Source organism: Scyliorhinus torazame, chromosome 6, assembly GCF_047496885.1.
Source record: "Scyliorhinus torazame isolate Kashiwa2021f chromosome 6, sScyTor2.1, whole genome shotgun sequence".
Taxonomy (NCBI): Eukaryota; Metazoa; Chordata; class Chondrichthyes; order Carcharhiniformes; family Scyliorhinidae; genus Scyliorhinus; species Scyliorhinus torazame.
Genome location: NC_092712.1, coordinates 206,200,780 through 206,228,369, shown reverse-complemented (window position 1 = coordinate 206,228,369; position 27,590 = coordinate 206,200,780). Strand labels below are relative to the sequence as shown.

The 27,590-nt window shown below is 45.6% G+C and overlaps 1 protein-coding gene across 5 annotated transcripts in view; it reads right to left on the bottom strand.

Moving 5' to 3' along the window:
* Window positions 1-27,590, bottom strand: part of LOC140425237 (retinoic acid receptor beta-like) — a 325,114-nt gene that overhangs the window by 3,526 nt on the left and 293,998 nt on the right. For all 5 annotated transcript variants that reach the window (XM_072509317.1, XM_072509318.1, XM_072509321.1 and 2 more), the window contains 2 exons: window positions 15,360-15,564; window positions 1,366-1,524 (listed from right to left, as the gene is read on the bottom strand). In XM_072509317.1, the coding sequence (XP_072365418.1) occupies window positions 1,366-1,524; window positions 15,360-15,564 (364 nt within the window). The remainder of the gene's footprint in view (window positions 1-1,365; window positions 1,525-15,359; window positions 15,565-27,590) is intronic.

Here is a 27,590-nt window from a genome sequence, read left to right as displayed (position 1 = left end):
CGGGACAGGCAATTTATCGGCGGGACTTCGGCCCATCCAGGGCGGAGAATCGAGCGGGGGGGGGCCCGCCAACCGGCACGGCGCGATTCCCGCCCCCGCCGAATCTCCGGTGCCAGAGACTTCGGCAACTGGCGGGGGCGGGATTCACGGCAGCCCCCGGCGATTCTCCGACCCGGCGGGGGGTCGGAGAATGACGCCCAATGGGAGAACTCATGAAAGCAGGAACCCGGGGCGTCATTCTCCGCCGGCGGGTGTCTCCGTTTTGCCGGCACCTGGGGGGTTTCCCGACGGCGTGGGGCTGCCCCACAATGGGAAACCCCATTGACCGGCCGGTGTAACGGAGCATCCAGCCGGCAGGTCGGGGCAGAAATGTGGCGAGGCGGGATGGAGAATTTCGCCCCTGACTTCCAAATGACCAGGGTAAGTTCCAGTATGACAGAACCAAAATAGCATCAATATTAGTAAACCTCTTAACCCCAAAAGCAACAGTCTTAAAAAAAGGAATAGCGAGAGAGAAACTATTAGCTTCTTAGGTGTTGCATTCCGTAGTTGGACTTACTGCTGACAACAGTAGTCAAAGAGCCAGAGGCAGTACTGATTTGAATGGGGGGCCTACAGGCTGGAGGATGATCTGTTAAAACAGTGGAGAGGAATTTGAGCACTTTAAATGCTCATAATTTGTTCCTCACTATTTTCTACCATGTAATGTCTTAATTGACATCCAAAGGCTTTCACTATTGGAGCATTGTTGTCACTTCATGCTAACAGAAGCACAGGAACTTGAATAGTTTATTTATCCCATGGATTCTGCACAGCCATCTTTGTGAATCCATTTTTTAAATCTCTTAACTTTTCTCTAAATTCTTAATTTCCACACTTTCCCAAATGTTCACTTTCCTTTTGTGCATTTCAATTAAGTTCATCTTCAGTGATTTGCTGGAGGTTGCTTATTCCACAATGACATAATTCAATTTTTTTTTCCTGAATTCCCTTTTAATTGGTTTACCTTGAAACGTAATGATTTTGTGTCTTTACACTGGATTCTTTCCTGTCAATTCACTTCAAAACTGTAAACACATTATTAGTCAGATCACCTTTTTTAGCCACCTTCACTGTCTCACTGTACCTCAGTCTTCTGATCAGAAACATCACCCTGGTGAATCATCGCTCAATTCTCTTCAAGGGCAGTATATTTTCCTGAGATAAGGTGAAACTGAATGCACATTGCAAATCAAATAACTGTTGCCTCAAATAACTACTCTCAATGAAGCAAAAAGAATAGTCTGATAGAAGTAACACCATTACTTTGGAGAAATGAACAAGTATGGAAAGAGATAGCAGAAATAAATGATCTTATTGTGGTACCTTTTGCACTGATGCTGCGCAAATCTGTGATTTTCATTAATATCTTTGGGAACATATGGGGTTTATTGGGTCTTCTTTTCCGTATATAAATCTTTAAAGCTTCCAAAAGTGGTTCCTGCAATTTGTCCACCTTTTCTGCATCTTCCAGATCTTGGCGGTCTATGAAGAAATTAATTGTAACAGACCATATTAGACATTCTGTAGACTTGAAGACCAAATCACCTTGTAATTGATTTTGCATTACTAATCTTCAAGGTGGTCTCCCTTTAATACATCTCGCTTCGGATGGGGGAAGGTGTTGGACCAACTGATGACACACCAGCAGATTTCAATATAAATGCCAATATGTAGCTGAGAAACATCAACAATGGAATCCATTAAAAATAAAACACCTAATGGACTTTTTAAAGCTACAGCTACTGTATAATTTCCATTTCAAAGCAGATCATCTATCAATCAATAAAATGTAGCAAGTGCTCAGATTTCTTTTAAACGTTCAACAGCAGGGTCAAGTTTTCAAAGCTAAAGATCACTGGATATTTAAATATCCGTCAGAAACATGACAGGAGAGTTTCCCAGCACAGTTTTCTAGTGTTGGTGCATTATGACAGTTTCTCCATTAGGAAACGTACTGTCATGCATGTCAACACTTACACAATGATGGTTAATGCAATGGTCGACTTATCTTTATGGGAAGGAGCCCTAAAATAAATCATTGCAGTAAAAACTCATCCAACTTACAATGTAGCATCTACATATTGAAACTGAAAGAACACTGATTTTGTATTTTAAAATGTGTCAATAATAAAAAACCAGGAGCAGGTGACCGCTTCAATTTTGGTTTGTCACTTGGGACTGGGGTCCCCTATTGTTCATGACTCATCTGAGGTGCTGTGAACCAAACTGGCTCAACTCTATGGAAATAGCTTGGGGTCTGAAAATGCCCACCTCTGCAATGGAGAAGGCAAGGGTGGCATTGCTGAGTATGGCCTTGATACCCTCACCCTTATTCCAGATACATTTAAATCCCAGACAACAGGAATTGGGTCCCATCCATCATATTTAAATCGCCCATCCCCACCTTGGCTCTCACATGAATGGGTGCATGAAAATCTGGGACGTTTGTATTAAAACCATAAATGTACGAAGGAAACCAAATTTTCATGATTCCCCACACCTGCTCTCAGTGGATCAGGTATGTAAAAATCCAGGCCTATTGCTCACTCTTCTTTTCAGAATGGCTAATGTGCAGCTTTATTTTCTTTTTATTGCTCTATGCATTGTTTTTACTATTACAGACTCTAAATTAGCTTTCCTGGCACTTGCGTGGTCCGAATGCTGCTTGCAAATGCTAAGCCCAAGCCTGGATATTGTCCGGTTCTTGCTGCATTTGGATGTGGCTGCTTCAGTATCTGAGTAGTCACAAATGATGCTGAATATTGTGTAATCATGGAACCATAGAAAATAGAAGCAGGAGTAGACCATTTAGCCTTTTGTGCCCGCTCCATTATTCATTATAATCATGGCTGATCATCCAACTCAGTAACCTGTTTCTGCTTTCCTCCCATATCCTTTGGTCCCTTTAGCTCCAAGAGTTATTTCTAACTCCGTCTTGAAAACATACAACAATGTTTTGGCCTCAACTGCTTTCCGTGGTAGTGAATTCCACAGGCTCACCACTCTCTGGGTGAAGAAATTTTGCATCTTAGTCCTAAATGGTCTACCCCGTAACCTCGGACTGTGAACCCTGGTTCTGGAAGCCCCGCCATCGGGAAAATACTTTCTGCATGGACAAGTGATTTTTAAAAAGATCCTTATCTTAAAGTTTCCCCTTCTTTACAGCTGTGATTGGCTTCTACTAATTTATAATTATCTCAATTTGACCAAACTGTCAATCTGCCAATTTAAGAGATAAATGTCTTTGTGTGATTTTGTATTTTTCCATAACCTGGCTTGCCAATTATGCCTCTAACATTAATTAGATTAACATTGTTTTCCAAAAGTCATTATGACCCTGACTGACTGTTACCATGGAAACAAATCTTGTCCAAGCCTGGGAAGGCATGTGAGTCTTTTATCACTGGCCTTGAATTCTCTCGCTGTTTCAAGCAACTTGCAAAATGTGAGAATGGTGTGTCTTATCTGATCAGTTCCCAGCTAGTCAGCTTTTCCTCACTCTCATGGTTAATATATTGATTTAGTTAATTACTCTTAAGGATTTAAGGATTTTTCCAACCAGGATTTCTTCATTAAACCTTTTATCTATCTTATCTATAGCTAACCAGAAAATCTGATTTCTATCGTGCATCTACCCTGTCTAGTCCTGTTAGAATTTTATCGGTTTCTATGAGATCCTCCCTCATTCTTGTCAACTTCCTAACCGACTCATTCTCGCCTCATACGTCATTCCCGCCATCCCAGGAATTAGTCTGGTACACGTTTGCTGCACTCCCTACATGAAAAAGAATATTCTTCCACAGATAAGACCAAAACTGCACACAATATTCCAGGTGTGCCTTACCAAGGCAGTAATTGCAGCAAGACGTCCCTGGTTCTGTACTCGAATCCTCTCACTATGAAGGCCAACAGGCCAGTTGCCTTCTTTACTGCCTGCTGCTACTGAATGCTTACTTTCAGTGACCAGTGTACAAAGACACACAGGTCTCATTGCACAATCCCCTCTTTCAATCTAGCCACTCAGATAATAATCTTCCTTCCTGTTTTTGTTATCAAATTGGATAACCTCGCATTTCTCCAAATTATACTGCACCAGCCATGCATTTGCCCACTCACTCAACTTGTCCAAACCACACTGAAGCATCTCTGCATCCTCCTCACAGCTCACGCTCCACCCCAGCTTTGGGTCATCTGCAAATTTGGAGATATTGCGTTTAGTTTCCTCATCTAAATCATGAATATGCATTGTGTACAGCTGGGGTCCTAGCACTGATCCCAGTGGTACCCCACTAGTCACTGCCTGCCACTGTTTCCCAATTGCTCTGCTAATAAATCTTTTATAATGAACTCCAGCATTTTCCCCACTGCCGACGTCAGGCTAAATTGTCTATAATCCCCTAATTTCGCTCTACGTCCCTTTTAAAATATGGGGGTTACTTTAGTTACCCTCCAATCCGTAGGAAATGTTCCAGAGTCTGTAGAATTTGAAAGATGACCACCAATTCATCCACTATTGTGAGGGGCACTTCCTTAAGTACACTGAAATGTAGATTATCAGGCCCTGGGGATTTATCGGTCTTCAACCCCCAACAACATTTCCCTACTAAAACTGATTTTGTTCAGTTCCTCCCTCTCACTAAACCCCAACATTTCTGGTACGTTATTTATGTCCTCCTTCGTGAAGACAGAACCAAAGTATGTATTTAGTTGGCCAGCCATTTCTTTGTTCCTCATTATAAATTCCCCTGTTTTTGACTGTAAGGGTCTTACATTGTCTCCACCAGTCTTTTTCTCTTCACATACCTATAGAAGCTTTCACAGTCAATTTTGATGTGTCCCGCAAGCTTACCCATGCACTCTATTTTCCACTTCTTAATCAATCCCTTTTGAGCTTCTCTGCTCAATTCTAAACTGCTCCCAATCCTCAAGTCTGTTGTTTTTTGCATTGTCCTGCTTTTTGTGGACAGAGCAGAGCTAGATAATTTTCCACTTTGGCAGGATATTCCTCATCATTGTAACTGTAGGGGAACAGCTTGGCTGAGGGTGTGTCTCATTCTGAAACACAAATCTTCAGCACTACATTCGCGATATTGCCAGGGCCCAAAGCTTGTGACGTATCCAGTGCCTTCCCCCATTGCTTGATATCATCTGGAGTGAATTGTATTGTCTGAACATTGGCATCTATGATGCTGGGTCTTTCAGACGAGGCCAAGGTGGATCATCCATCGGCACTTCTGGCTAAAGAATGTTGCAAATCCTTCAATTCTGTCTTTTGCACTGATCTGCTGGGCTCCCCCAACATTGAGAATGGGGACGTTTATGGAGCCTCCTGCTCTTGTTAATTGTTCACCACCATTCATAACCTATTTGGGAAGCACGGTAGCACTGTGACTAGCACTGTGGCTTCATTGCTCCAGGGTCCCAGGTTCGATTCCCCGCTGGATCACTGTCTGTGCGGAGTCTGCACGTTCTCCCCGTGTCTGCGTGGGTTTCCTCCGGGTGCTCTGGTTTCCTCCCACAGTCCAAAGACGTGGAGGTTAGGTGGATTGGTCATGCTAAATTGCCCTGAGTGTCCAAAAAGGTTAGGAGGGATCACTGGATTACGTGGATAGGGTGGAAGTGTGGGCTTAAGTGGGTCGGTGCAGACTCGATGGGCTGAATGGCCTCCTTCTGCACTGTATGTTCTATGTTCTATGAGATAGGTCAGAGGAACTTTGATCAGATCCATTGACGACGGGATTGCTTAGCCCTGTTCATAGCGTGATGTTATTGCTATTTAGCATACTTATGGCAGCGTTATCGTCTCACCAGATTGCTCTCTCACTTTTAGGTGCTTCTGGTGCTGCTCGGTGGCACAGTGGTTAGCACTGTTGCCTCACAGCGCCAGGTACCGGGTTCAATTCTGACCTTGGGTGTCTGTATGGAGTTTGCACGTTCTCCCCGTGTCTGTGTGTGTCACAGTCCAAAGATGCGCAGATTAGGTGGATAGACCATGATATATTGCTCCTTAATGTCCAAGATGTGTAAGTTAGGTGGGGTCATGGGATTACAGGGATGGGACAGGGAGTGGACCTAGGTAGGGTGCTCTTTCAGAGGGTCGGTGCAGATTCGATGGACTGAATGACCTCCTTCTGCACTGTCAGGATTCGAAGATCCTGGATTATTCTTCTCCACATCTCAATATGGATAACTGGGGCTCTTTCTGGGGAAGGTGGGACCTCTACAGACAGGATGGTCTACATCTGAACCTGAGGTGCACAAATATCCTGGGGGGGAGATTTGTTAGTGCTCTTTGGGGGGGTTTAAACTAATGCAGCAGGGGCATGGGAACCTGGATTGTAGTTTTAGGGTAAGGGAGAATGAGAGTATAGAGGTCAGGAGCACAGATTTGACGTCGCAGGAGGGGGCCAGTGTTCAGGTAGGTGGTTTGAAGTGTGTCTACTTCAATGCCAGGAGTATACGAAATAAGGTAGGGGAACTGGCAGCATGGGTTGGTACCTGGGACTTCGATGTTGTGGCCATTTCGGAGACATGGATAGAGCAGGGACAGGAATGGATGTTGCAGGTTCCGGGGTTTAGGTGTTTTAGTAAGCTCAGAGAAGGAGGCAAAAGAGGGGGAGGTGTGGCGCTGCTAGTCAAGAACAGTATTACGGTGGCGGAGAGGATGCTAGATGGGGACTCATCTTCCGAGGTAGTATGGGCTGAGGTTAGAAACAGGAAAGGAGAGGTCACCCTGTTGGGAGTTTTCTATAGGCCTCCAAATAGTTCTAGGGATGTAGAGGAAAGGATGGCGATGATGATCCTGGATCAGAGCGAAAGTAACAGGGTAGTTATTATGGGAGACTTTAACTTTCCAAATATTGACTGGAAAAGATATAGTTCGAGTACATTAGATGGGTCGTTTTTTGTACAGTGTGTGCAGGAGGGTTTCCTGACACAATATGTTGACAGGCCAACAAGAGGCGAGGCCACGTTGGATTTGGTTTTGGGTAATGAACCAGGCCAAGTGTTGGATTTGGAGGTAGGAGATCACTTTGGGGACAGTGACCACAATTCGGTGACGTTTACGTTAATGATGGAAAGGGATAAGTATACACCGCAGGGCAAGAGTTATAGCTGGGGGAAGGGCAATTATGATGCCATTAGACGTGACTTGGGGGGGATAAGGTGGAGAAGTAGGCTGCAAGTGTTGGGCACAATGGATAAGTGGAGCTTGTTCAAGGATCAGCTACTGCGTGTTCTTGATAAGTATGTACCGGTCAGGCAAGGAGGAAGGCGTAGAGCGAGGGAACCGTGGTTTACCAAAGAAGTGGAATCTCTTGTTAAGAGGAAGAAGGAGGCCTATGTGAAGAAGAGGTGTGAAGTTTCAGTTGGGGCGATGGATAGTTACAAGGTAGCGAGGAAGGATCTAAAGAGAGAGCTAAGACGAGCAAGGAGGGGACATGAGAAGTAATTGGCAGGTAGGATCAAGGAAAACCCAAAAGCTTTCTATAGGTATGTCAGGAATAAGCGAATGACTAGGGAAAGAGTAGGACCAGTCAAGGACAGGGATGGGATGTTGTATGTGGTGTCTGAAGAGATAGGAGAGATACTAAATGAATATTTTTCGTCAGTATTCACTCAGGAAAAAGATAATGTTGTGGAGGAGAATGCTGAGACCGAGGCTATTAGAATAAATGGCATTGAGGTACGTAGGGAAGAGGTGTTGGCAATTCTGGACAGGCTGAAAATAGATAAGTCCCCGGGGCCTGATGGGATTTATCCTAGGATTCTCTGGGAGGCCAGGGAAGAGATTGCTGGACCTTTGACTTTGATTTTTATGTCATCATTGGCTACAGGAATAGTGCCAGAGGACTGGAAGATAGCAAATGCGGTCCCTTTGTTCAAAAAGGGGAGCAGAGACAACCCCGGCAACTATAGACCGGTGAGCCTCACGTCTGTAGTGGGTAAAGTCTTGGAGGGGATTATAAGAGACAAGATTTATAATCATCTAGATAGGAATAATATGATTAGGGATAGTCAGCATGGCTTTGTGAAGGGTAGGTCATGCCTCACAAACCTTATCGAGTTCTTTGAGAAGGTGACTGAACAGGTAGACGAGGGTAGAGCAGTTGATGTGGTGTATATGGATTTCAGTAAAGCGTTTGATAAGGTTCCCCACGGTAGGCTATTGCAGAAAATACGGAGGCTGGGGATTGAGGGTGATTTAGAGATGTGGATCAGAAATTGGCTAGCTGAAAGAAGACAGAGGGTGGTGGTTGATGGGAAATGTTCAGATTGGAGTTCAGTTACAAGTGGCGTACCACAAGGATCTGTTCTGGGGCCGTTGCTGTTTGTCATTTTTATCAATGACCTAGAGGAAGGCGCAGAAGGGTGGGTGAGTAAATTTGCAGACGATACTAAAGTCGGTGGTGTTGTCGACAGTGTGGAAGGATGTAGCAGGTTACAGAGGGATACAGATAAGCTGCAGAGCTGGGCTGAGCAGTGGCAAATGGAGTTTAATGTAGAGAAGTGTGAGGTGATTCACTTTGGAAGGAATAACAGGAATGTGGAATATTTGGCTAATGGTAAAGTTCTTGGAAGTGTGGATGAGCAGAGGGATCTAGGTGTCCATGTACATAGATCCCTGAAAGTTGCCACACAGGTTGATAGGGTTGTGAAGAAGGCCTATGGAGTGTTGGCCTTTATTGGTAGAGGGATTGAGTTCCGGAGTCAGGAGGTCATGTTGCAGCTGTACAAAACTCTGGTACGGCCGCATTTGGAGTATTGCGTACAGTTCTGGTCACCGCATTATCGGAAGGACGTGGAGGCTTTGGAGCGGGTGCAGAGGAGATTTACCAGGATGTTGCCTGGTATGGAGGGAAAATCTTATGAGGAAAGGCTGATGGACTTGAGGTTGTTTTCGTTGGAGAGAAGAAGGTTAAGAGGAGACTTAATAGAGGCATACAAAATGATCAGGGGGTTAGATAGGGTGGACAGTGAGAGCCTTCTCCCGCGGATGGAAATGGCTGGCACGAGGGGACATAGCTTTAAACTGAGGGGTAATAGATATAGGACAGAGGTCAGAGGTAGGTTCTTTACGCAAAGAGTAGTGAGGCCGTGGAATGCCCTACCTGCTACAGTAGTGAACTCGCCAACATTGAGGGCATTTAAAAGTTTATTGGATAAACATATGGATGATAATGGCATAGTGTAGGTTAGATGGCTTTTGTTTCGGTGCAACATCGTGGGCCGAAGGGCCTGTACTGCGCTGTATCGTTCTATGTTCAATGTTCTATGTTCAATGAACCACAGTTGATCACCTTGGTTTGATGGTAATGTGGAGTGAGGGATGTGCTGGACCATGTGGTTACAGATTGTTATATACAATCCTGCTGCTGCTGATGGCCACAGAGCCTCATCGATGTCACTTTTGAGCTGCCAGATCTGTTCTGAATTTATCCCATTTGGCATGGTGGTAACGCCAAACAATTCCTTCAGTGTCAGGATGGGACTTCATCTCCACAAGGACAGTGACTGCCCGGTGATAACCTCCACCTGCCCATACTGTCATGTGCAGATTTTTGTGAAGGGGTAAAAGATTTGCCCTCTTGTTGGTTCTCTGGCTAACTGCCAAGGGCCCAGTCTGGCAGTTTTGTCCTTCAGGACTTGGCCAGCTCAGCCAATAGTGTGACCAGTCTCTGTGATGGACATTGAAGTCCCTCACCCAGAGTATATTCTGTGCCTTTGTGACCCTCAGTGCTTCTACCAAGTGGTGTTGAACGCTGAGGAGTGAGGAGTACTGATTCATCAGCTGAAGGGAGATTGGGGGGGGGTGGTCGGTGGTCATCAGCAGGAGGTTTCCTTGCCCAGGTATGACCTGATGCCATGAGATTTCCTGGGATCAGGAGACAATTTTGAGAACTCCCAGGGCTACTCCCTCCTGAATATATTCCACTGTACCGCCACCTCTGGTGGGTCTATCCTGCCAACAGGACAGGACATACCCAGCGATGGTGATGGTGGTGTCTGGGACATTGTCCAAGATATGATTTGGTGAGTATAAATGTGCCAGACTGTTGCTTAAGTGGAGTGGGACAGCTCTCCCAACGTTGATACAAGCACCCAGATGTCAGTGAGAAGGATTTGGGGTCGACTGGGCAGGGAGTGATTTTTTCATTTCTGACTTCGATGCCTAGGTCAATGACAGGTGATCCATCTAGTTTAATTCTTTGGATATGTTTTTGCAATTGATTGATACAACTGAATGACTTGCCAGGCCAGTTCTGTGAACCATATGTCGGCTAAGCCGGTAAGGACTGTACGGGCGCGATTCAGCAGACTGAAGTTAAAGTCCACCGTTGATGCACTATCAATTACCACAAAGACGAGAGTAGTGGAACAATGGAGGCTTTATTGAGCAAGATGTTGTGCCTCCTGTAGATGGAACCAGAATGGCTGCAGCAAAGAAGAGTACACACATTTATACGCCGCCTACTAGGCGTAGCCAGCAGGCAGAGATTTACCCTTGTACCTCTAATATACGGGCAGTGCCGTAATACATATAATATACTACTAGTGGAGACTACCACAACCGTCAGATGCGATTTCTCGGCGGCGGCGGCACCGAGGAACATCCCGCTATCCAATGGCACTTTGCTGTTCTTTTTGGCCTTGGGCGTCTTTTCCCCATCGAGGCCCACCTAGAGGGCTTTCCTGCTATCGCGTAGAAGCCCTGACAGCCTGGCAGTGCCACCTGGGCAGAATGGCACTTCCAGAATGTCAGACTGGCAGTGCCAAGGTGCCCAGGTGCCAGGGGAAGTACCAGGCCCTGTCCCTGACATCCCACAGGGATCTCCAATGGCCTGAGAGACTCCCCCAGGTGCCATTACGCCTTGTTAACGATTGTGTGAACGAGTACTAAACGGCGCCCTGATGAGGTCTCCCAGGCGTGGCCAGTGAGTCCCAGGCTCCGGGTGAATCTATTAGTCTCATTTAATCGGCTAGCAAGGGTGAGATTCAGATCACGGTGGGCAGAGTGAATCGGGACACCCGCGATCAGCCAATTTGGGGCTTGCGCGCGATTCACCCATTGTGCCCGGATCCGGGCCGAGCGCAACTGGGTCGCTGAATCATGCCCTACATCTCTTTCCTATAATGGGAGGCAGTGGTATAGTGGTATTGTCGCTGGACTAGTAATCCAGAGACCTGGGGATCTGGGTTCAAATCCCACCATGGCAGATGGTGAAATTTGAATTCAATAAAACTCTGGAATTAAAAGTCTAATCATGAGGATGAAACCTCTGTCGAATGTCATAAACACGCATTTGGTTCACTAATGTCCCTTAGGGAAGGAAATCGGTCATACTATCTGGTCTGGCCTACATGCGACTGCAGATCCACAGCAATGTGGTTGATCCTTAATTGCCCTTGGACATGGGCAATAAACGCTGGCGCAGCTAGTGACACCCACATCTCATGAGCAAATAATAAAAAAGAAAAAAAATGAGGGATAGAATAATAGAGTGAGGGAGGGTGGGGGCATGGATGGAACACCCCTCACGTCCCCAGAAACCACATAGGTGTGGAGCCGACATGAAGAGTGTGAGCAGGTAGGAAGAGGGGTGTTCGACCTGAGTGGGCCATCCCACAATTAGCCAAGGGTGATTCTCGAAGAGCAAACCCTGTTCCCCCCTTCCACAAACCCATCCCTTCCTTCTGCTGTTTATATAAATAAATTTTTTAAAAAATGGTTTCCTGCTCCCAGTCGGCTGCCATGCCATATGTTTTATGGCATGGGCAGTGTATTATCAGGCTCAATTGGCTAATAAGAAGCCTAACTGACCCGTAGTTGTTCATTCAAATGTCAGCCCTCCCAAACCCCCTCTGAGGTTGAACTTGGGGATGGGATAGGCCCGCACTCCATTTTGTGTGGCCCCCTCCACAGGAAACATGCCCGCCCGGGGCACGTTAAATTCAGCCTGAGGTAACCAGATGCGTTTTATAACAATCCCATGGTTTTATGGTCATCATTATTGACTGTTTTTAGTTTTTTATTTCAGATTTATTTGTTCAATTTACTGAATTTAAGATCACCAGCTGCCTTTGTGGGATTTGAACTCATGTTGTCAGCTCATTAGTCAAGCCCTCTGGATTACTGATATTGCAACATAATCACTATCCGACTGCATCCAAACTAATCACTAGCTCTTAACCTTGGTTCAAAGTAGCTCACCCTTCTCTGAATCAGGAGATCATGATTTCAAGCGCTACCCGAGGATTTGAACACATAACCAGGATGATACTGCACTGAAGCACTGCTGCAGTGTTGAGCTGTTGTTTTATGGATGAGACATTAAACTGAGATCCCATCTGCCTTCCCAGGTGCACACAAAAGATTCCACGGCACTATTTCAAAAAGAGCGGGAGAGTTCTCCCTGGTGTCTTGGCCAATATTTCTTCTTAGGCAATCCCTCAGGGTACAGGATGACTTGCCTCCACTGCAGTTCGATGGTTTCTGAGATAGCTGATATGTCCAATGTACGATCTGAGGACTCCGCCACATGGGGGATGATGGTGCTCAGAGGGTTGAATTGATGAGTTGTTTAAAGGTTTGTGTATGTACCCGATGAAGTCTCTCGATGTGTTTGGTGCCTTCCCAAGTGAACCTTCTCCATTTAGGTCAGTCACAAGCCTGGGCCTCCCGTGAATTGGCGAGGGTGATTGATTTCTTCAGCAATGCCTTGAAAATATCCCTAAAGTATTTCCACTATCCTTCTGTCAGTCTCCTCTCAGGTCCGAGTTCTATTTAGAGCTGTTGCTTTGGGAGCCTCATGCTGGGCACACGAATGACATCTCCCGGCCAGCAGAGCTGGGTTTGAGTGATTAGCGCTCCGATATTAGGCTTGTTGCCTTGGGAAAGGCGCTGCTTTGGACCATCTTTCTTGCTACTGGATTTGGAGGGTATTTTAAAGGCACCACAGTGGCACTGTCCCCGGTACTTTGAAGTACTTGCTGAGGGTTGTTCAAGTCTCTGAAGCAGGTAGGAGCACAGGGATCACTGTGGCCCAGTAAACCAAGACATTAGTCTCAGGTTTGCGATCCAGGTCCACAAATACTCATCCTCAGTCAGCCGGAGGCAGAGCTGGCACATTAGAGGCAATAATGAATTTTATCGACTGTGTCTGTCCTCCTTGAGAGGATTCTCTCAAGATGTGGGAAATGGTCCACATTTTCCTGGATCTCGGCATTGAACCTAATTGATGGAGGAGCTAGGTCAGTTAGTTGGAAGAGGGCCTTAGTTTTTCAGGTGTTTCGTGAAAGATCCATTTTTACAAATACTTCAGCGAAGGAGTCGACAATGACCTGGACCTTAGCTTTTGAGTAAGCTGACACACACGATCATTCTGCAAACTGGAACATAAAAGATTGGGATTGGAGGGATTTTAGTTTTGGATTCAGGATGGTGCAGGTGGAGAGATTCCTATCTGTTCTGTCAAATATCTCCATGCCTTTGGGCAATAGTTGTGACAATTATCTATCCCTCAGTCAACACCAGCAAAACAGATGATCTGGTCACATCACATGGCTGTTTGTGGGAGTTGGTAGGACAGGCTGCTGCATTTCCCTACCATACACCAGCCACTACACGCCAACAGTACTTTAGCAGCTGTGACGTGTTTTGGGATATCTTGCCGACCCGAAGAAATTTAAGTTCTTTTTCCAGGTACCTCACTTTCACACTCTGGGAATAAGCAACTCTGCCAGGAGGTGGCAGCATCACAACACAAACGCAATGGAGACTTGATTGTGCAGCAGAAAGGCTTACACTGCTTCCTGGGGGTGCGAGGCACTGCTGGCTGTGTCCTACCCCACCCACGTGGTGTTACAGCAGCAAAATGGCACATGCTGGTACATCCCTTGTGTGTTCTAGGAGCCTTTGAATTGGCACAATTTTGACGTCACACAGCTCAACCAGCTGATGTGACACCAGAATTCCAAATTTGAACCACCCAGCTCATGTCCACATCTTCGTCACTCTGGAGCTTTGCACGGGCCTTCTTCAAAGGATGGGGCACCAAATTGGAGATAAGAAAGCTTTTGCCAACTTTCCCTATTCCAAAGTATCCGAAAGTACTCTGGAGTGTTTCTGGAGGCTGAGCTCCTGGATCTGGCAGGGTGGGTTGCTGCATTCCCACAGGGATGGCAGAGGATCTGCTGATGACATGTCCAGATGAAGGCTGCAGCAATTGTGCTATCTCTGAGTCTGGAACCTACAGAGAGATTGGGGCAGAGGCTGCAGAGAAGGAAACTTCTGCATGATGCCGTCTGCCAAGCTGGAGCTGGACTCCTCAATGCTCCTTGACAATGTCGGTCAGTACATCCAACCTGTTGATGTGCATGAAATCAGCGCTCTCCTGTGTGCTGCCCTATTGAAGTCGTCTTTAGAGTGCTCCATAGCAGAACCTGCCTGTGATCTCTGCCTCCAGTCAGCTAACAAATGTACCATCCTTTACCCTTGGCCTGGCTGCAGCCTATTTGTGCCTGGATGACTCTTCGCATGCCGATGCCAACCCAATGTTAGCCTCTAAGGCAGATGTAGTGACATTTTCTGAGCTAGTGGCTGTGGGTGTCAGATAAGTGATGGGGCCTCCTCGTCAATCCTGTGCTACTGCTCTCTCTTCATATCCCGGGGCTACCATGGTTGAGCAAGTGGAGCCTCTGGGTGTTTGGAAGCAGGAACTCAGAAAGGGGAAGGTCTGGGTAGGGTATGGGGGAAGGAAAGGAAGTGGTCCAAGGCTGCACCATCTGCAGTTTGCTCGTCATGTCAGATAGCAGATGAAGGTGAACTGGGGGGTTGAGATGGGGGTACGGCAGGAATATGCCAGTAACCTTATGCTGGGGACCTCTGTAGGCCTCAGGTGATGCAGGGATTTTGAGCCACACTGCAAAATCAGGCAGTGTGGTCTACTCCGTCACTGTGGCGTGATGGGCCTGATAGAGCCAGCAAGGCCGGCTCCACAGAGATCAGAGTCCCCCTTAGAGATGGCATCCTGGACAGCACAGAAAATAACCCTCCCCCCCCCACTCAGCCCCCAACCGCCCATGGACACGGGGAATCCACCCCTCACCACAAGCATCATCATCGGGGGCTCCTCCCCTCACAGGCATCAGCATTAGGAGCTCTCCCCACCCACTCTCTCCATCAGGAGCCCCACCTCCCCACACCAAGCATCAACCCTTTTTCACACCAGCAATTAGAATGCAGATTTATGATTTATCGAGTATGAAACAGTTTGAGAAGGTGCAAGATTTACCCAAGAGCTCAACAGACCTACCCCCACAGATCAGACAGATGGCACTAAGAAGGCCAGTCTCGGTGTCATCCATTTCAAGTGGCAGGAGTTGGTTGGCAAAGGTAAAGACGAGGTCAGTGAGAGGGCCAAAACCCGCATTGTGCATCTGAATCCTGTTCAAGGTAAGGCCATCGGAGAAGGTCATTGTGTCTTGCTCAGGTGTGTATCGGGTGCAGATTCGGAGAATCTGTTGGTGTGAAATGAAAAATTGATTATTTTTCTGAATGCCATTGGTAATACTTCTGTAAAACAATATACTGTTACTGAAAAGATAAAAAGGAGAAGTTTTGTCTGCAAGCTTTTAAAAATGAATCTCACTTAAATTGAGAGATGGAAAATAGTTACGTAACTTAGAAAGGAAAATGAACAGGTGAGAAATTATTTATGTCTAGATACAAAACACCTGTAACTGCACTTTAAATATAATTCATTGCAGAAAGAATGCTGGGATATTTCAGCAGGGTAAGGAAGGACTTGTGGAAGTATAAGACTTGTTCGGGCAGATGTCCATTTATGGATGCCCACTGGGACCTTGTTGGAGGAATGGTATGCATGGCATTGAATGCTGGTATCTTGCCAGTAACCAGTATATTTTGGCTAGAGTACCAGCCTCCCCAAACAGGTGCCGGAATGTGGCGACTAGGGGCTTTTCACAGTAACTTCATTTGAAGCCTACTTGTCACAATAAGCGATTTTCATTTCATTTCATAGAGTACTGAGGAATAGTAGATGACACCAGAACAGTAGATCTGTCTCATTTTCAGATGACAGGTATCCAGGGAGTGAAGCAATCGTCTGCCCTCAACCCCAAAGAGAAATTCCTGCTGCTGGCACGTGGGTCTCAGTGAAACGCTCTTCAGATCTCGTGAATGGCTGCCTCACGATCAGAAGACTCCGAGAGAGACTCCGACCAATATTTCACCAGTTTTCCTGGGCTTCAAACCATAGTGGTAACATCGATTTCTGCAATATTTCTGTAACAATGATCATAGGACAGCTTCACAATAATGGAGTGACACCCATTCTCTTAATAAAAGGTGACAAATCAGGGCCAGGTGTGCTGTTAACATTTACCATAACTTCAAGGAAATATGTCACATACAACTAGTGCAGTACTTTCTCATGTTGCCAGATGGTTTCTATGGGGCAATTGAAATAAATTGACTTGTTACATAAGACACTTGTCTTCTATTTGACACATTAGTGCACTGCTGGTTCAGAGAGTTGGTAGGCATCCCCTCTGGTTGTCTGAAAAGGATCAGTTGTGTATCTAGTGTGTTTTGTATCCAGCCAAAAACATTGGTTGCCTTGAAAGCTACTGGGAGATCTGACCCCTGTCTTGAAGCTGTTCAGGAGGACCGGTTCCAGAAAGCCTTACAATTCTGTCACTGACCCTTTCTGTCATCATTTAAGGCTGACCTTGGCCATGTGGGAGAAGTTCATAGAGGGATCTGTTGATGGGCTTGAATGAACAGGGGTGGGAGGGGGCTCAAAGGGGGCATTAACACTGCATGGATCAGTTGGTGCTGTAAATGCTTGGCAATAGTGTGTAAGTGAACTGTTTAAATTGATAAAGGAGTTTGATAAGATAGATAGAGAGAAACTGTGTCCCTTGGTGGGAAGATCAAGGAAGTTGAACCAATGCAGTGGGAAGAGGTTTATGGCCCCACCGTGTCAAGCAAAGCATTCACAAGTCCATTGGCTTTGTCAGGACTAGAAAATCCCACTGGCGGGAGGGGCTGTAAAATTCCACCCAATGGTTATTTTGAGAGTGGCTGTTTTAATTGCAATTGTCCTCACAGGAACCAGGGACGGGTTTCTACATCCTGTCGCACCAGATTTCTGGTGCAGCATTCTCCGTTTCGCCGGCTGGTCAATGTGGGGATTGCTCAATGTGGGGCAGTCCCACACCGTCAGGAAACCCCTGGGCTGTCGGCAAAATGGAGAATCTCGATGGTGGAGAATTCAGCCCCAGTGCAGGGGATGGAGAAATTTGATTTGCCATGCAGATAGGAATAAGGGATGTGTTAACTATCAAAAGTGATGCTCAAACTAAATCAGAAGTAGTTCTTACAAAGGGGAAATGACCCATTGTGGACAGTCTCCTCCCAATGCATTTCCATGAGTTGTTGTCCTGATTGTCTGCAACAATTCTGTCAGTAGATGGCTAACAAATGGGATCCTCACTCACTACTTCACCAGAACGTCTGCTGATCTTCCAACAAAGTTATGACTGACTAGGAGACTCATGACTGAATTGAGTGCCTAGTGTTATACATTTGTTGTGTTTTTAATGTAGGCTGATTATTGTACTTCATATTTATGTTAGATATTTCAAAATTAAAATTCATCGATAAACATCTGGGGCGGGATTGATTCTCTGTTCCTGAGACTAATTTTTGATGTTGGTGCAGACTTCGTGGACTTCCACGATAGCAAAATTGGCGTTGAACCTGGACCGATTCAGCAACTGTGGAGGGGCGAGCACCGGCGCCAAATGGAACACAATCAATTGCAATGAGAAATGGTGCGGGATTTGCCGGGTCTGTGATTGACACTCGGGAGGCTGACAAGCTGTAGCCGCAAAAACACATTACAATCCCCACACACGCTCATCCCGTTGATGGGTCCGCTGGAGCCAGAGGGCACCTATGTGGGGTGCCCTGGGGGGACCCCCCTTTACGACCCTTGGCCCTAGGTTGACAGTGGGCAGTCAGCGGCGTGCGCAGCTGCATGATTGCCTTGCAGGCTGCGGCAATGTTGTTCCGCGCCCACCCCCCGCTACTCCTCTCCGGCCCTGGCAGAAGCCCCCCCGGCAGGCGACACAACTGTCAGCAAACTATGGCGATGTTGGACACTTTCTGCACCCGCTGTCTCTCCCTCAGCAGCCACGATGCTGGTTTCATGACTTTTAAAAGCACAAGTGACCGCGCCATTGGGAACTCGGCCCATCAGAGGCGGAGAATACTGGGTCGGGCCCTCTAATGATATGCAAATGGTGGTTACCGAACTTGCGTTCTGGAACGCATTGACGCCACAGAATTGTGATTTGGCATGAAATCGCGTCCGCCGCAATTTCGGTGTCGGAACCGATTCTCCGCCCAATTGCATATCATGATTCCGGCATCGGCCAACGGAGAATCCCGCCCCTGGTCTGTGGAGCACAACTATTATTTTAAATCCGATTTGATCTCATAAAATAATTTAATATACGTTTGTGGGGGGAAAATTTGTTTTATGTGTTATCGATTCTCGTGGCATTACACAAACTGACCATTCCGCAGGGGCAGTTGGGGCTGGTTTGGCTCAGGGCTAAATCGCTGGCTTTGAAAGCAGACCAAGGCAGGCTAGCAGCACGGTTCGATTCCCGTACCAGCCTCCCCGAACAGGTGCCGGAATGTGACGACTAGGGGCTTTTCACAGTAACTTCATTTGAAGCATACTTGTGACAATAAGCCATTTTAATTTAATTTCATTTCATTTTAGACAGCACTGCGGGTGGCACCTATGTGGCCCACACTTCATCAGTTATATCTTTGAGAAAATCCTCTATGCTGCACAGGTAACTGCTCACCATAGTGTAGTCTGCTTCCCCGAGGGAATGGACAGCGCTACACAAACAAATGTTTCCTCTTAAAAGTGTTTTAATTGTTAGCTGAAGGCTAATAGAACTCTGTGAGGGCAGAGCACAAGTTCTGGATTGTGGTGTACACGGTCTACTTATGGGAATCCTCATTAGACCACTGAAAGAAGAAACAGCATTGAAAAAACTATTATGTAGCTAAACTATGCAACACTTAAATCATGAAGAATACAGTTACTGATTTCTTCCCCTGTTAAACACTGAATTAATGTTAAGTTATAAATGTCAATAATTTATCAATGCCGCATAAATGTACGCTGTCTATAGTTCCAAACATATTTCAGTTACTGACATCACATCATAACCTTTACACCAAGATAACAGTGATACTAACCGCCTTCATTGTGAAAATCAATTAATGCATAGCAAAGACTAAGGGAGAGTGAATTAAACTCCTTCACTGAAGTGTGAGCCATATTTCCCCAATAAATTTAAAACTCAGACATCAAGCATATAATTTCTACCACATTTAAACAGATTCACGGAATACCTGAGAGCAATGCTCAGAGCTCTCTGATTTAGTATTGGAGGGTCACTAGATTACAGCGTAACTTCACTGATCCCATTGTTGCAACTTTTAGATCTGCACTGGATATGCTATTGGGATGAGAATCAGGAGTTTACTTTTACTGCCCAATATATAATCATATGATAGCGTGACCTGGGATTCATAAGAATGAAATCCATTATTGTGTGTACTGAATACTCACATGTGCCCTCACATGCATTTCTCCTATATTCTGAGTGGAAGATTGATAAACACTTTATTAAGATGAGGTCAACTGTGAACCAGATGCTGTTTAATTTTACATCTCATACAAAAATGAACAAAACTCATTTTTCAGAGAAACCACCACTGTTTCTTGTAGTATAGAAAATAACAAAGTAGACCTGTTAATGTTGTAAATTCAGCTTGCGGTCTATCTATCCCTGAAACTGGTTGGATTTAACAGTAGGACGAATGGATTTGCTACCTCCCGAACTCCCGTTCCAAATTTGCTACAAGCTGCCTGTGCCCAAGGTAGATAGAAAGCCAAGTATTTAATGATATAATAATCTTTATTAGTGTCACAAGTCGGCTTACATTAACACTGCAATGAAGTTACTGTGAAAATTCCCTAGTCACCACACTCCGGTGCCTGTTCGGTACACTGAGGGAGAATTCAGAATGTCCAATTCACCTAAGTAGAGCGATTTTAGAAAGATGCAAAGGTAACAGGGTTGTTGTGGTAGGGGATTTTAATTTCCCCTATATTGACTGGGACTCACTTAGTGCTAGGGGTTTGGATGGGGCAGAGTTTGTAATGTGTATACAGGAAGGCTTTTTGATGCAATATGTAGATAGTCCAACTAGGGAAGGGGCAGTATTGGATCTGGTATTGGGGAATGAGCCTGGAGAGGTGGTTGAGGTTTCAGTAGTGGAACATTTTGGGAGTAGTGACCACAATTCCGTAAGTTGTAGGGTACTTTTGGACGGGATGAGGGTAATCCTCGCATTAAGGTGCTAAACTGGGGAAAGGCAAATTACGATAACATTAGACAGGAGTTGAAGAATTTGGATTGGGTGCGGCTGTTGGATAATATATCAACATCGGACATGTTGGAGTCTTTCAAGCAACAGTTGATTAGGATTCAGGAAAGTCACGTTCCTGAGAGAATGAAGGATAAGTATGGGAAGTTTAGGGAGCACTTGGATAACGAGGGATTGTGAACCTCGTCAAAAAGAAAAAGGAGTCTTTTGTACGGTCTAGAATGGTGGGGACAGTCGAATCCCTTGAGGAATATAAAGAAAGTAGGAAGGTACTGAAGCGGGAAATTACGAGGGCTCGGAGGGGTCATGAAAAGTCCTTGGCAAGTAGGATTATGGTGAATCTCAAAGCTTTTTATTCATATGTAAAAAGCAAGAGGGTGGCTAGGGAAAGGATTGGACCACTTAAGGACAGTGGGGGGGAATCTGTGTGTTGAGCCAGAGGAAATGGGCGAGGTACTAAATAAATACTTTGAATCAGTGTTCACTAAAGAAAGGTACTTTGTGGAAGTTGATTCTTGGGTAGGGTGTGTGGATAGTCTGGATCTTGTCAACATCAAAAAGGAGGAGGTATTGGGTTGTTTAAAAGATATTTAGTTAGATAAGTCTCCTGGGCCTGATGGAATTTATCCCAGAATACTGAGGGAAGCAAAGGAGGAAATTGCTGGGACGCTGACAGACATCTTTGTATCCTCATTGGCTACAGGTGAGATCTCAGAGGACTTGAGAATAGCTAATGTTGTACTGCTGTTTAAGAAAGATAGCAGGGATAATCCTGGAAACTATAGGCCGGTGAGCCTCACGTCGGTAGTAGGTAAATTATTGGAGCAAATTCTCAGGGACAGGAAGTATACCCATTTGGAAACAAATGGACTCATAAGCGATGGACTGCATGGTTTTGTGAAGGGGTAGTCATGCCTCACTAACTTGATTGAGTTTTTTGAGGAGGTGACGAAGATGATTGATGAGGAGAGGGCAGTGAATGTTGTTTACATGGATGTCAGTAAAGCCTTTGACAAGGTGCTCATGGCAGACTGGTACAAAAGGTGAAGTCACACGGGATCAGAGGTGAGGTGGTAAGATGGATACAGAACTGGCTCGGTCACAGAAGGCAAAGGGTTGCAGTAGAAGGATATTTTTCTGAAAGGATGATTGTGACTAGTGGTGTTCCACAGGTACTTGGGCCTCTGTTGTTTGTGGTGTACATAAACGATTTGGAGGAAAATGTAGCCGGTCTGATTAGTAAGTTTGCGGTTGACACCAAGGTTGGTGGAGTGGCAGATAGTGTTGAGCATTGTCAGAAGAACATAGAACACACAGTGCAGAAGGAGGCCATTCGGCCCATCAAGTCTGCACCGACCCACTTAAGCCCTCACTTCCACCCTATCCCCATAACCCCGCCTAAACTTTTTGGACACTACGGGCTATTTAGCATGGCCAATCCACCTAACCTGCACGTCTTTGGACTGTGGGAGAAAACCAGAGCACCCGGAGGAAACCCACGCAGACACGGGGAGAACGTGCAGACTCCGCACAGTCAGTGACCCAGCATGGAATCGAACCTGGGACCCTGGCCAGTGCTAGCCACGTGTGCTACCGTGCTGCCCAAATGCAGCAGGACATAGATAGGTTGGAGACTTGGACAGAGAAATGGCAAATGGAGTTTAATCCGACAAATGTGAGATAATGCATTTTGGTAGGTCTAACAGAGAGGGGAAATATACCGGAAACGATAAAGCTCTTTGGAATATAGAAAGTCAGAGAGATCTGGGCATGCATGTCCACAGATCTTTGAAGGTGGTGACACAAGTGGACAGGGTAGTCAAGAAAGCATACAGAATGCTTGCCTTCATTGGATGGGGCATCGAGTATGAAAACTGGCAAGTCATGCTACAGTTGTATAGAGCGTTGTAAGGCCGCACTTGGAATACTGCGCACAATTCTGGTCGCCACACTACCAGAAAGATGTGGAGGCTTTGGAGAGGATGCAGAGGAGGTTTACCAGGATGTTGCCTGGCCTGGAGGGTGTCAGCTCTGTGGAGCGGCTGAATAGACTTGGACTGTTTTCATTAGAAAGACGGTGGTTGAGGGGTGACCTGATAGAGGTCTACAAGATTTTGAGGGGCATAGATAGAATGATGGGCAGGCACTCTTTCCCAGGGTGGAGGGATCAGTCACCAGGGGTTGTAGGTTTAAGATCCATGGGGTAAAGTTTAGAGAAGATGTGCGAGGCAGATATTTTACGCAGAGGATGGCGAGTGCCTGGAACGCATTGCCAGGGCAGGTTGTGGAAGCAGATACATTTCCTCCCACAGTCCAAAGATGTGCAGGCTAGGTGGATTGGCCACCCTAAATTGCCTTCAATGTTCAAAAAGGTTAGGTGGGGTTACTGGGTTACGGGGATAGGGTGGAGGTGTGGTGTTCTTTCCAAGGGTCAGTGTAGACTCGATGAGCCGAATGGCCTCCTTCTGCACTGTACATTCTATGTCTGTAAATTCTATGTCTATATCTAATGGCGTTCAAAAGGCATCTTGACAAACACATGGGTAGGATGGGTATAGAGGGATACGGCACAAGGAACTGCTGAGGGTTTTGACAAAGGTTGGTATCATGATTGGTACAGGCTTGGAGGGCCGAAGGGCCTGTTCCTGTGCTGTATTGTTCTTTGTTCTAACAAGCATGTCTTTCGGGACTTGTGGGAGAAAACCGGAGCACCCGGGGGAAACCCATGCAGACACGGTGAGACGTGCAGACTCCGCACAGACAGTGACCCAAGATGGGAATCGAACCGGGATCCCTGGCGCTGCGAAGCAATAGTGCTAACCACTGTAACCTCCGACTCTCCGCCTTGCTTTCTCTATTAAGGATTGGATTGCCAAGCTTGCTACCACCCTCCTGAGTGAAAGGTCTCTAAAAACTCCATCTCTCTGTGTTCAAATAAATGAATCTATGCAAACAATATTGGGCTGATTTTAACTGGATGGAAATGCGGAACTGGATTTTAAGTTGCCCCAGTAGTGGGTTTGTAGACGGGGGAGGGCAGGTACATAAAATCCAGCAGGAGACCTTCCTGCCACCTACCCACCCACCCCAGACCTGTCTGAAATTTTACGGAGGTGGGGAATGGCACTCTTGTGATTATTGAGGCCCTTAAGTGACCAATTAATGGCCACTTAAGGGACTCACCCTGCCACCATCAGTATTTTACCGGAGGCCGGAGGAGTCCCATTTCATGTGGAAATCCAGGCAGCTTTAACTCTGCAGGTTGGTGTTGGGAATGTGTGGGTACGGCCAATCGAAGGCACCCATCGCAAATGTCATCACCACACCCTTTAACTCTCTCCCCAGCCTCTTGAACTCTGCCTCGCACCTTCTCTCCAACACCCTAGCTGGGCTCCTTGGCCTAGTGGGATTGTCAGGTGTCCCAGAAGTTGCCAACCCACCCGCTTACTCTGAGGGAGACGTCAGTTGGATGACCAGCAGCTTTCTAAGGCAAGACTTCCCCACTAGGAAGGGACGAAAGCATTGCCCTAAAGGCATTAATGATGCTCACATTTCTTTTAACTGGATGCAGACCACGGTGCTCTGTAAAATCCAGCCCAGGATCTCACCACATCGCTTCCCATCCCCCATTATCCGTTATAATATGGCTGAGGCATGCCCCTGAATCAGGAAGGAGCCTCATGATTTAAGCAAACTTATGTCCATAGAACCCTGAGTGTGTGTTGTGCACTCAGTAATTCTGATGGAAGAGTAAAGAAAGCTCATTCAGGTAGATGCTAAATTAACTTTTGCATGGCCAGGAGGAGTGAGTATTTGTGCCAATGAGTATCTCCTCTCGTCAAACTGCGGACTAACAAACAAGATGCAAACATGCACAGTACAAAGCAGTTTTATTAAAAACAATTTTCATTCATAAAAATCCATCCTATTTTGTGATATGAGAATGATTTGCTTTTAAGGAACTAATTTACTTTTCTATACACTGCTTGCATTCTTATTGCTAATTGTTCCTTTATCCGGTGTAATTAGCAAACATTTAAAATAATCATGAACTGTCTTATTTTCACTTTAAATGGACTCTCGCTGAGTGCATATCCCGAGTAATTGTATATAAAAGTCATGACAAAACATTATTCATTTTAATACAAAGGCAGTCTATTCCCTTATCTGCTGACTTTCAATGACTTTAAACATGTGACTTGAACCGAAATGTTTCACAGAAATGTTTTATTTCCAGTCATCCTGTAGCACAATTAATGTAAATGGGTTTTCGTTGACTTTCAGCAATCAAGAAGTCTAAATGATTTTTCCCTATCTTGTGGGTATTATAGTAGTACTGAAACAGATTGCAAGAAACGGCAATGTAACTAATTGCAAGCAGTAAGTTGTCTCCCAAACACCTCACAGCCACAATCAATTGCAGTTTAGCAACTAAAAAAGCAGAAATTGAGGTATTTGATTACTATTACACTGGCATTCACAATGGCAGCGCTGATTAGAGCATTGTTAACTATGGTGAAATAGTCAATTTTATCGAACAAGGTGAGGGGGCAAGATGTGCAAAGTCAGAGATCAATGACAAACTCTCAAAAGGTAAGGGAGCCAAAATATGTTGGACAGTAGCAAAAGATGAGGAAATTCCGGAAGTCATGTCAGAAGAAGATATGGGGTTCTACAGTTCTTGAGTTTTTGGAAAGCTTTAGGTTAGACTAGAGCACTGATGCAAAGTTCTCTGACTTCAATAAGTAACAGACAAGCTAATGGATACATGACTGGTGGAATTTAACACAGATGTGTGAGGTGTTACATTCAGGGAGGAAGAAATAGGACAGGAAAAAATATTAAGGATATTATTCTAAAGGGAGTGCAGGAACAGAAAGACCTGGGCATGAATGTGCACAAATCCCTGAAGGTGAGAGGGCAGGTTAAGAAATCGTTGAATAAGGATCTGTGATCCGGGATTAACAAATAGACACATAGGGCTGGCTTTTCATGGAGACTCCACAGAGGAGAAAATATAGCAGCTGCTATCCAATTCTGGCACTCCCAAGCCTGCTTCCAGGCCCCCCAATTTTCCTCCAATGCAGGTTAAGGGCATAGGCTAGGCCACATTCCTACACGCTGCACTCCTGGCCAGACTGGCTTCATTGCATGGATAAGCATCTCCTAGTTCCCTGCGATTTTCATGGAGTCGGGGCAGCTTTCAAAGGGTTTGCGGTTCATGGCCCCCCTCAGAGGTGTTGTAAATCATTGCGTGGATGAGGAAACCTTTTGAAGGTTTTTTCATGCCCTTTCATGTGTGTAAACCCACCCCCATGACAACCTATGCCCCACCAAACATCCCATGTGATCCCACATTCCCTCCATGCCAAGCTATGGCACATTCATGCCCATTCATCCATTAACTCTATACAGAATTAATGGACCTTGTAGTAACAATAGGTTGAGTAAGAAAGTTTTTAAAAATCAGTCATTCATCATGCACCTTGAACAGGTCACAAATAGAAGCTGAGATTCAAGCAATGTTTTCCCATGGGTACAGCTGTTTCAACTGACTAATGGATGTCTGGACTCTCAGCCAAGCCTCATTATGCATTCTGTGATTTATTCTTTCAATTGCACAATGTTTATTTATACATGATAAAGAGGTATCAAGCACATACTGCTTCCGCCATTGATACTTTAAAGGGTCTGGATGTTTGACATTAATATAGGGTTGTAGGAAAAAGGAGTTTGTTTTAAGAAAGTAGAAAATTATGAATGAATTTTCTTTTAGTTTTCTCATTGATCCTATTGTTACTAAATGATTTATTGATTCTATACAGAGTGCACAATAGATGAATGAGCATGGAAGTGTCATATCTTGGTACAGAGCTTATATGAGGCTATTGGGGATAGGAAAGGGCATAGCTTGGCATGGAGGGTATGAGGGCCCATTGGGGAGGTGGGTGGGAGCATAAGGTGTCATGATTTGGCATGGATGGAGCATGCTGGTTATGTAGGAGGCTAGACGTTGTGAGAGATGAGGGTACAGGGCTGTGCTTTGTTTTGCTGTCATTATTAGAGCTAGGACGAAGTCCTAGAGCATCAAGTCGAACCTTTTAAATAGCATGCCTCAGTACTCAATAGATCCGTGGCTGCTTCCGAACACTTTCCAGGGGCAGTAGCCCCACTTCTGGTAGCACCCCCCAACCCCATCTTTGCTGGGATTGGTGGGCCGAGTGGAAAATTTCCCAATTCCTGCTACCTGCCTCTGGGATGAAAATCCAGCCAGTAGATTGTGAAAGAAAGGGAGCTAAATGAGAGACTGGTCTGGTCTCAACTGGATTATTGTGTTGAATTCTGGGCACCGTACTTCAGGACTGATGTGAAGGCATTAGTGAGAGTGAAGAAAAGATTCATGAAAATGGTGCCAGGAATGGGGGACATCAGTTATGTGGATAGACTGGAGAAGCTGGGACGGTTCGGCTCAGAGAGGTTTGAGAGGAGATATGATAACAGCTTTCAAAATCATGAGGGGTATGGGCAGAACCAAAGGCAATATGAGGAAAAGCTTTTTTTAAACACAGCGATTAGTTAGGATTAGGATCTGGAATTCATTGCCTGAGAGCATGGTGGAGACAGATTTGATGGTGGCTTGCAAAAGGCAATTGGAAAATTGTTTGCAGAGAAATCATTTGCAGGGCTACTGGAAAAAGGTGAGGAAATAGGATTGCTGCGATGTTCCTGCAGAGCTGGCACAGACACAATGGGCCAAACAGCCTAATTCTGTGCTGTAACCTTTCTGTGATTTTATCATAGGCTGTGCAATGTGTTTTAGTTTGAAAATTGTGGGAGAATAAGGAGAAGGAGAACCATAGGGTGACAGATTTGGAATTTAAGTACCAAGGGAGGAGAGATCAGCGTAGCACAGTCCATCTGATTAAAATAGAGATGAGGTTGGTTTTAATGATGCAGAATTGGAGTTTTGAGGTGAACCAGAATCACCAGACCTCCGCCGGCTTGTACCGCAAATCTGCTATTTATAAGACCATTGAGG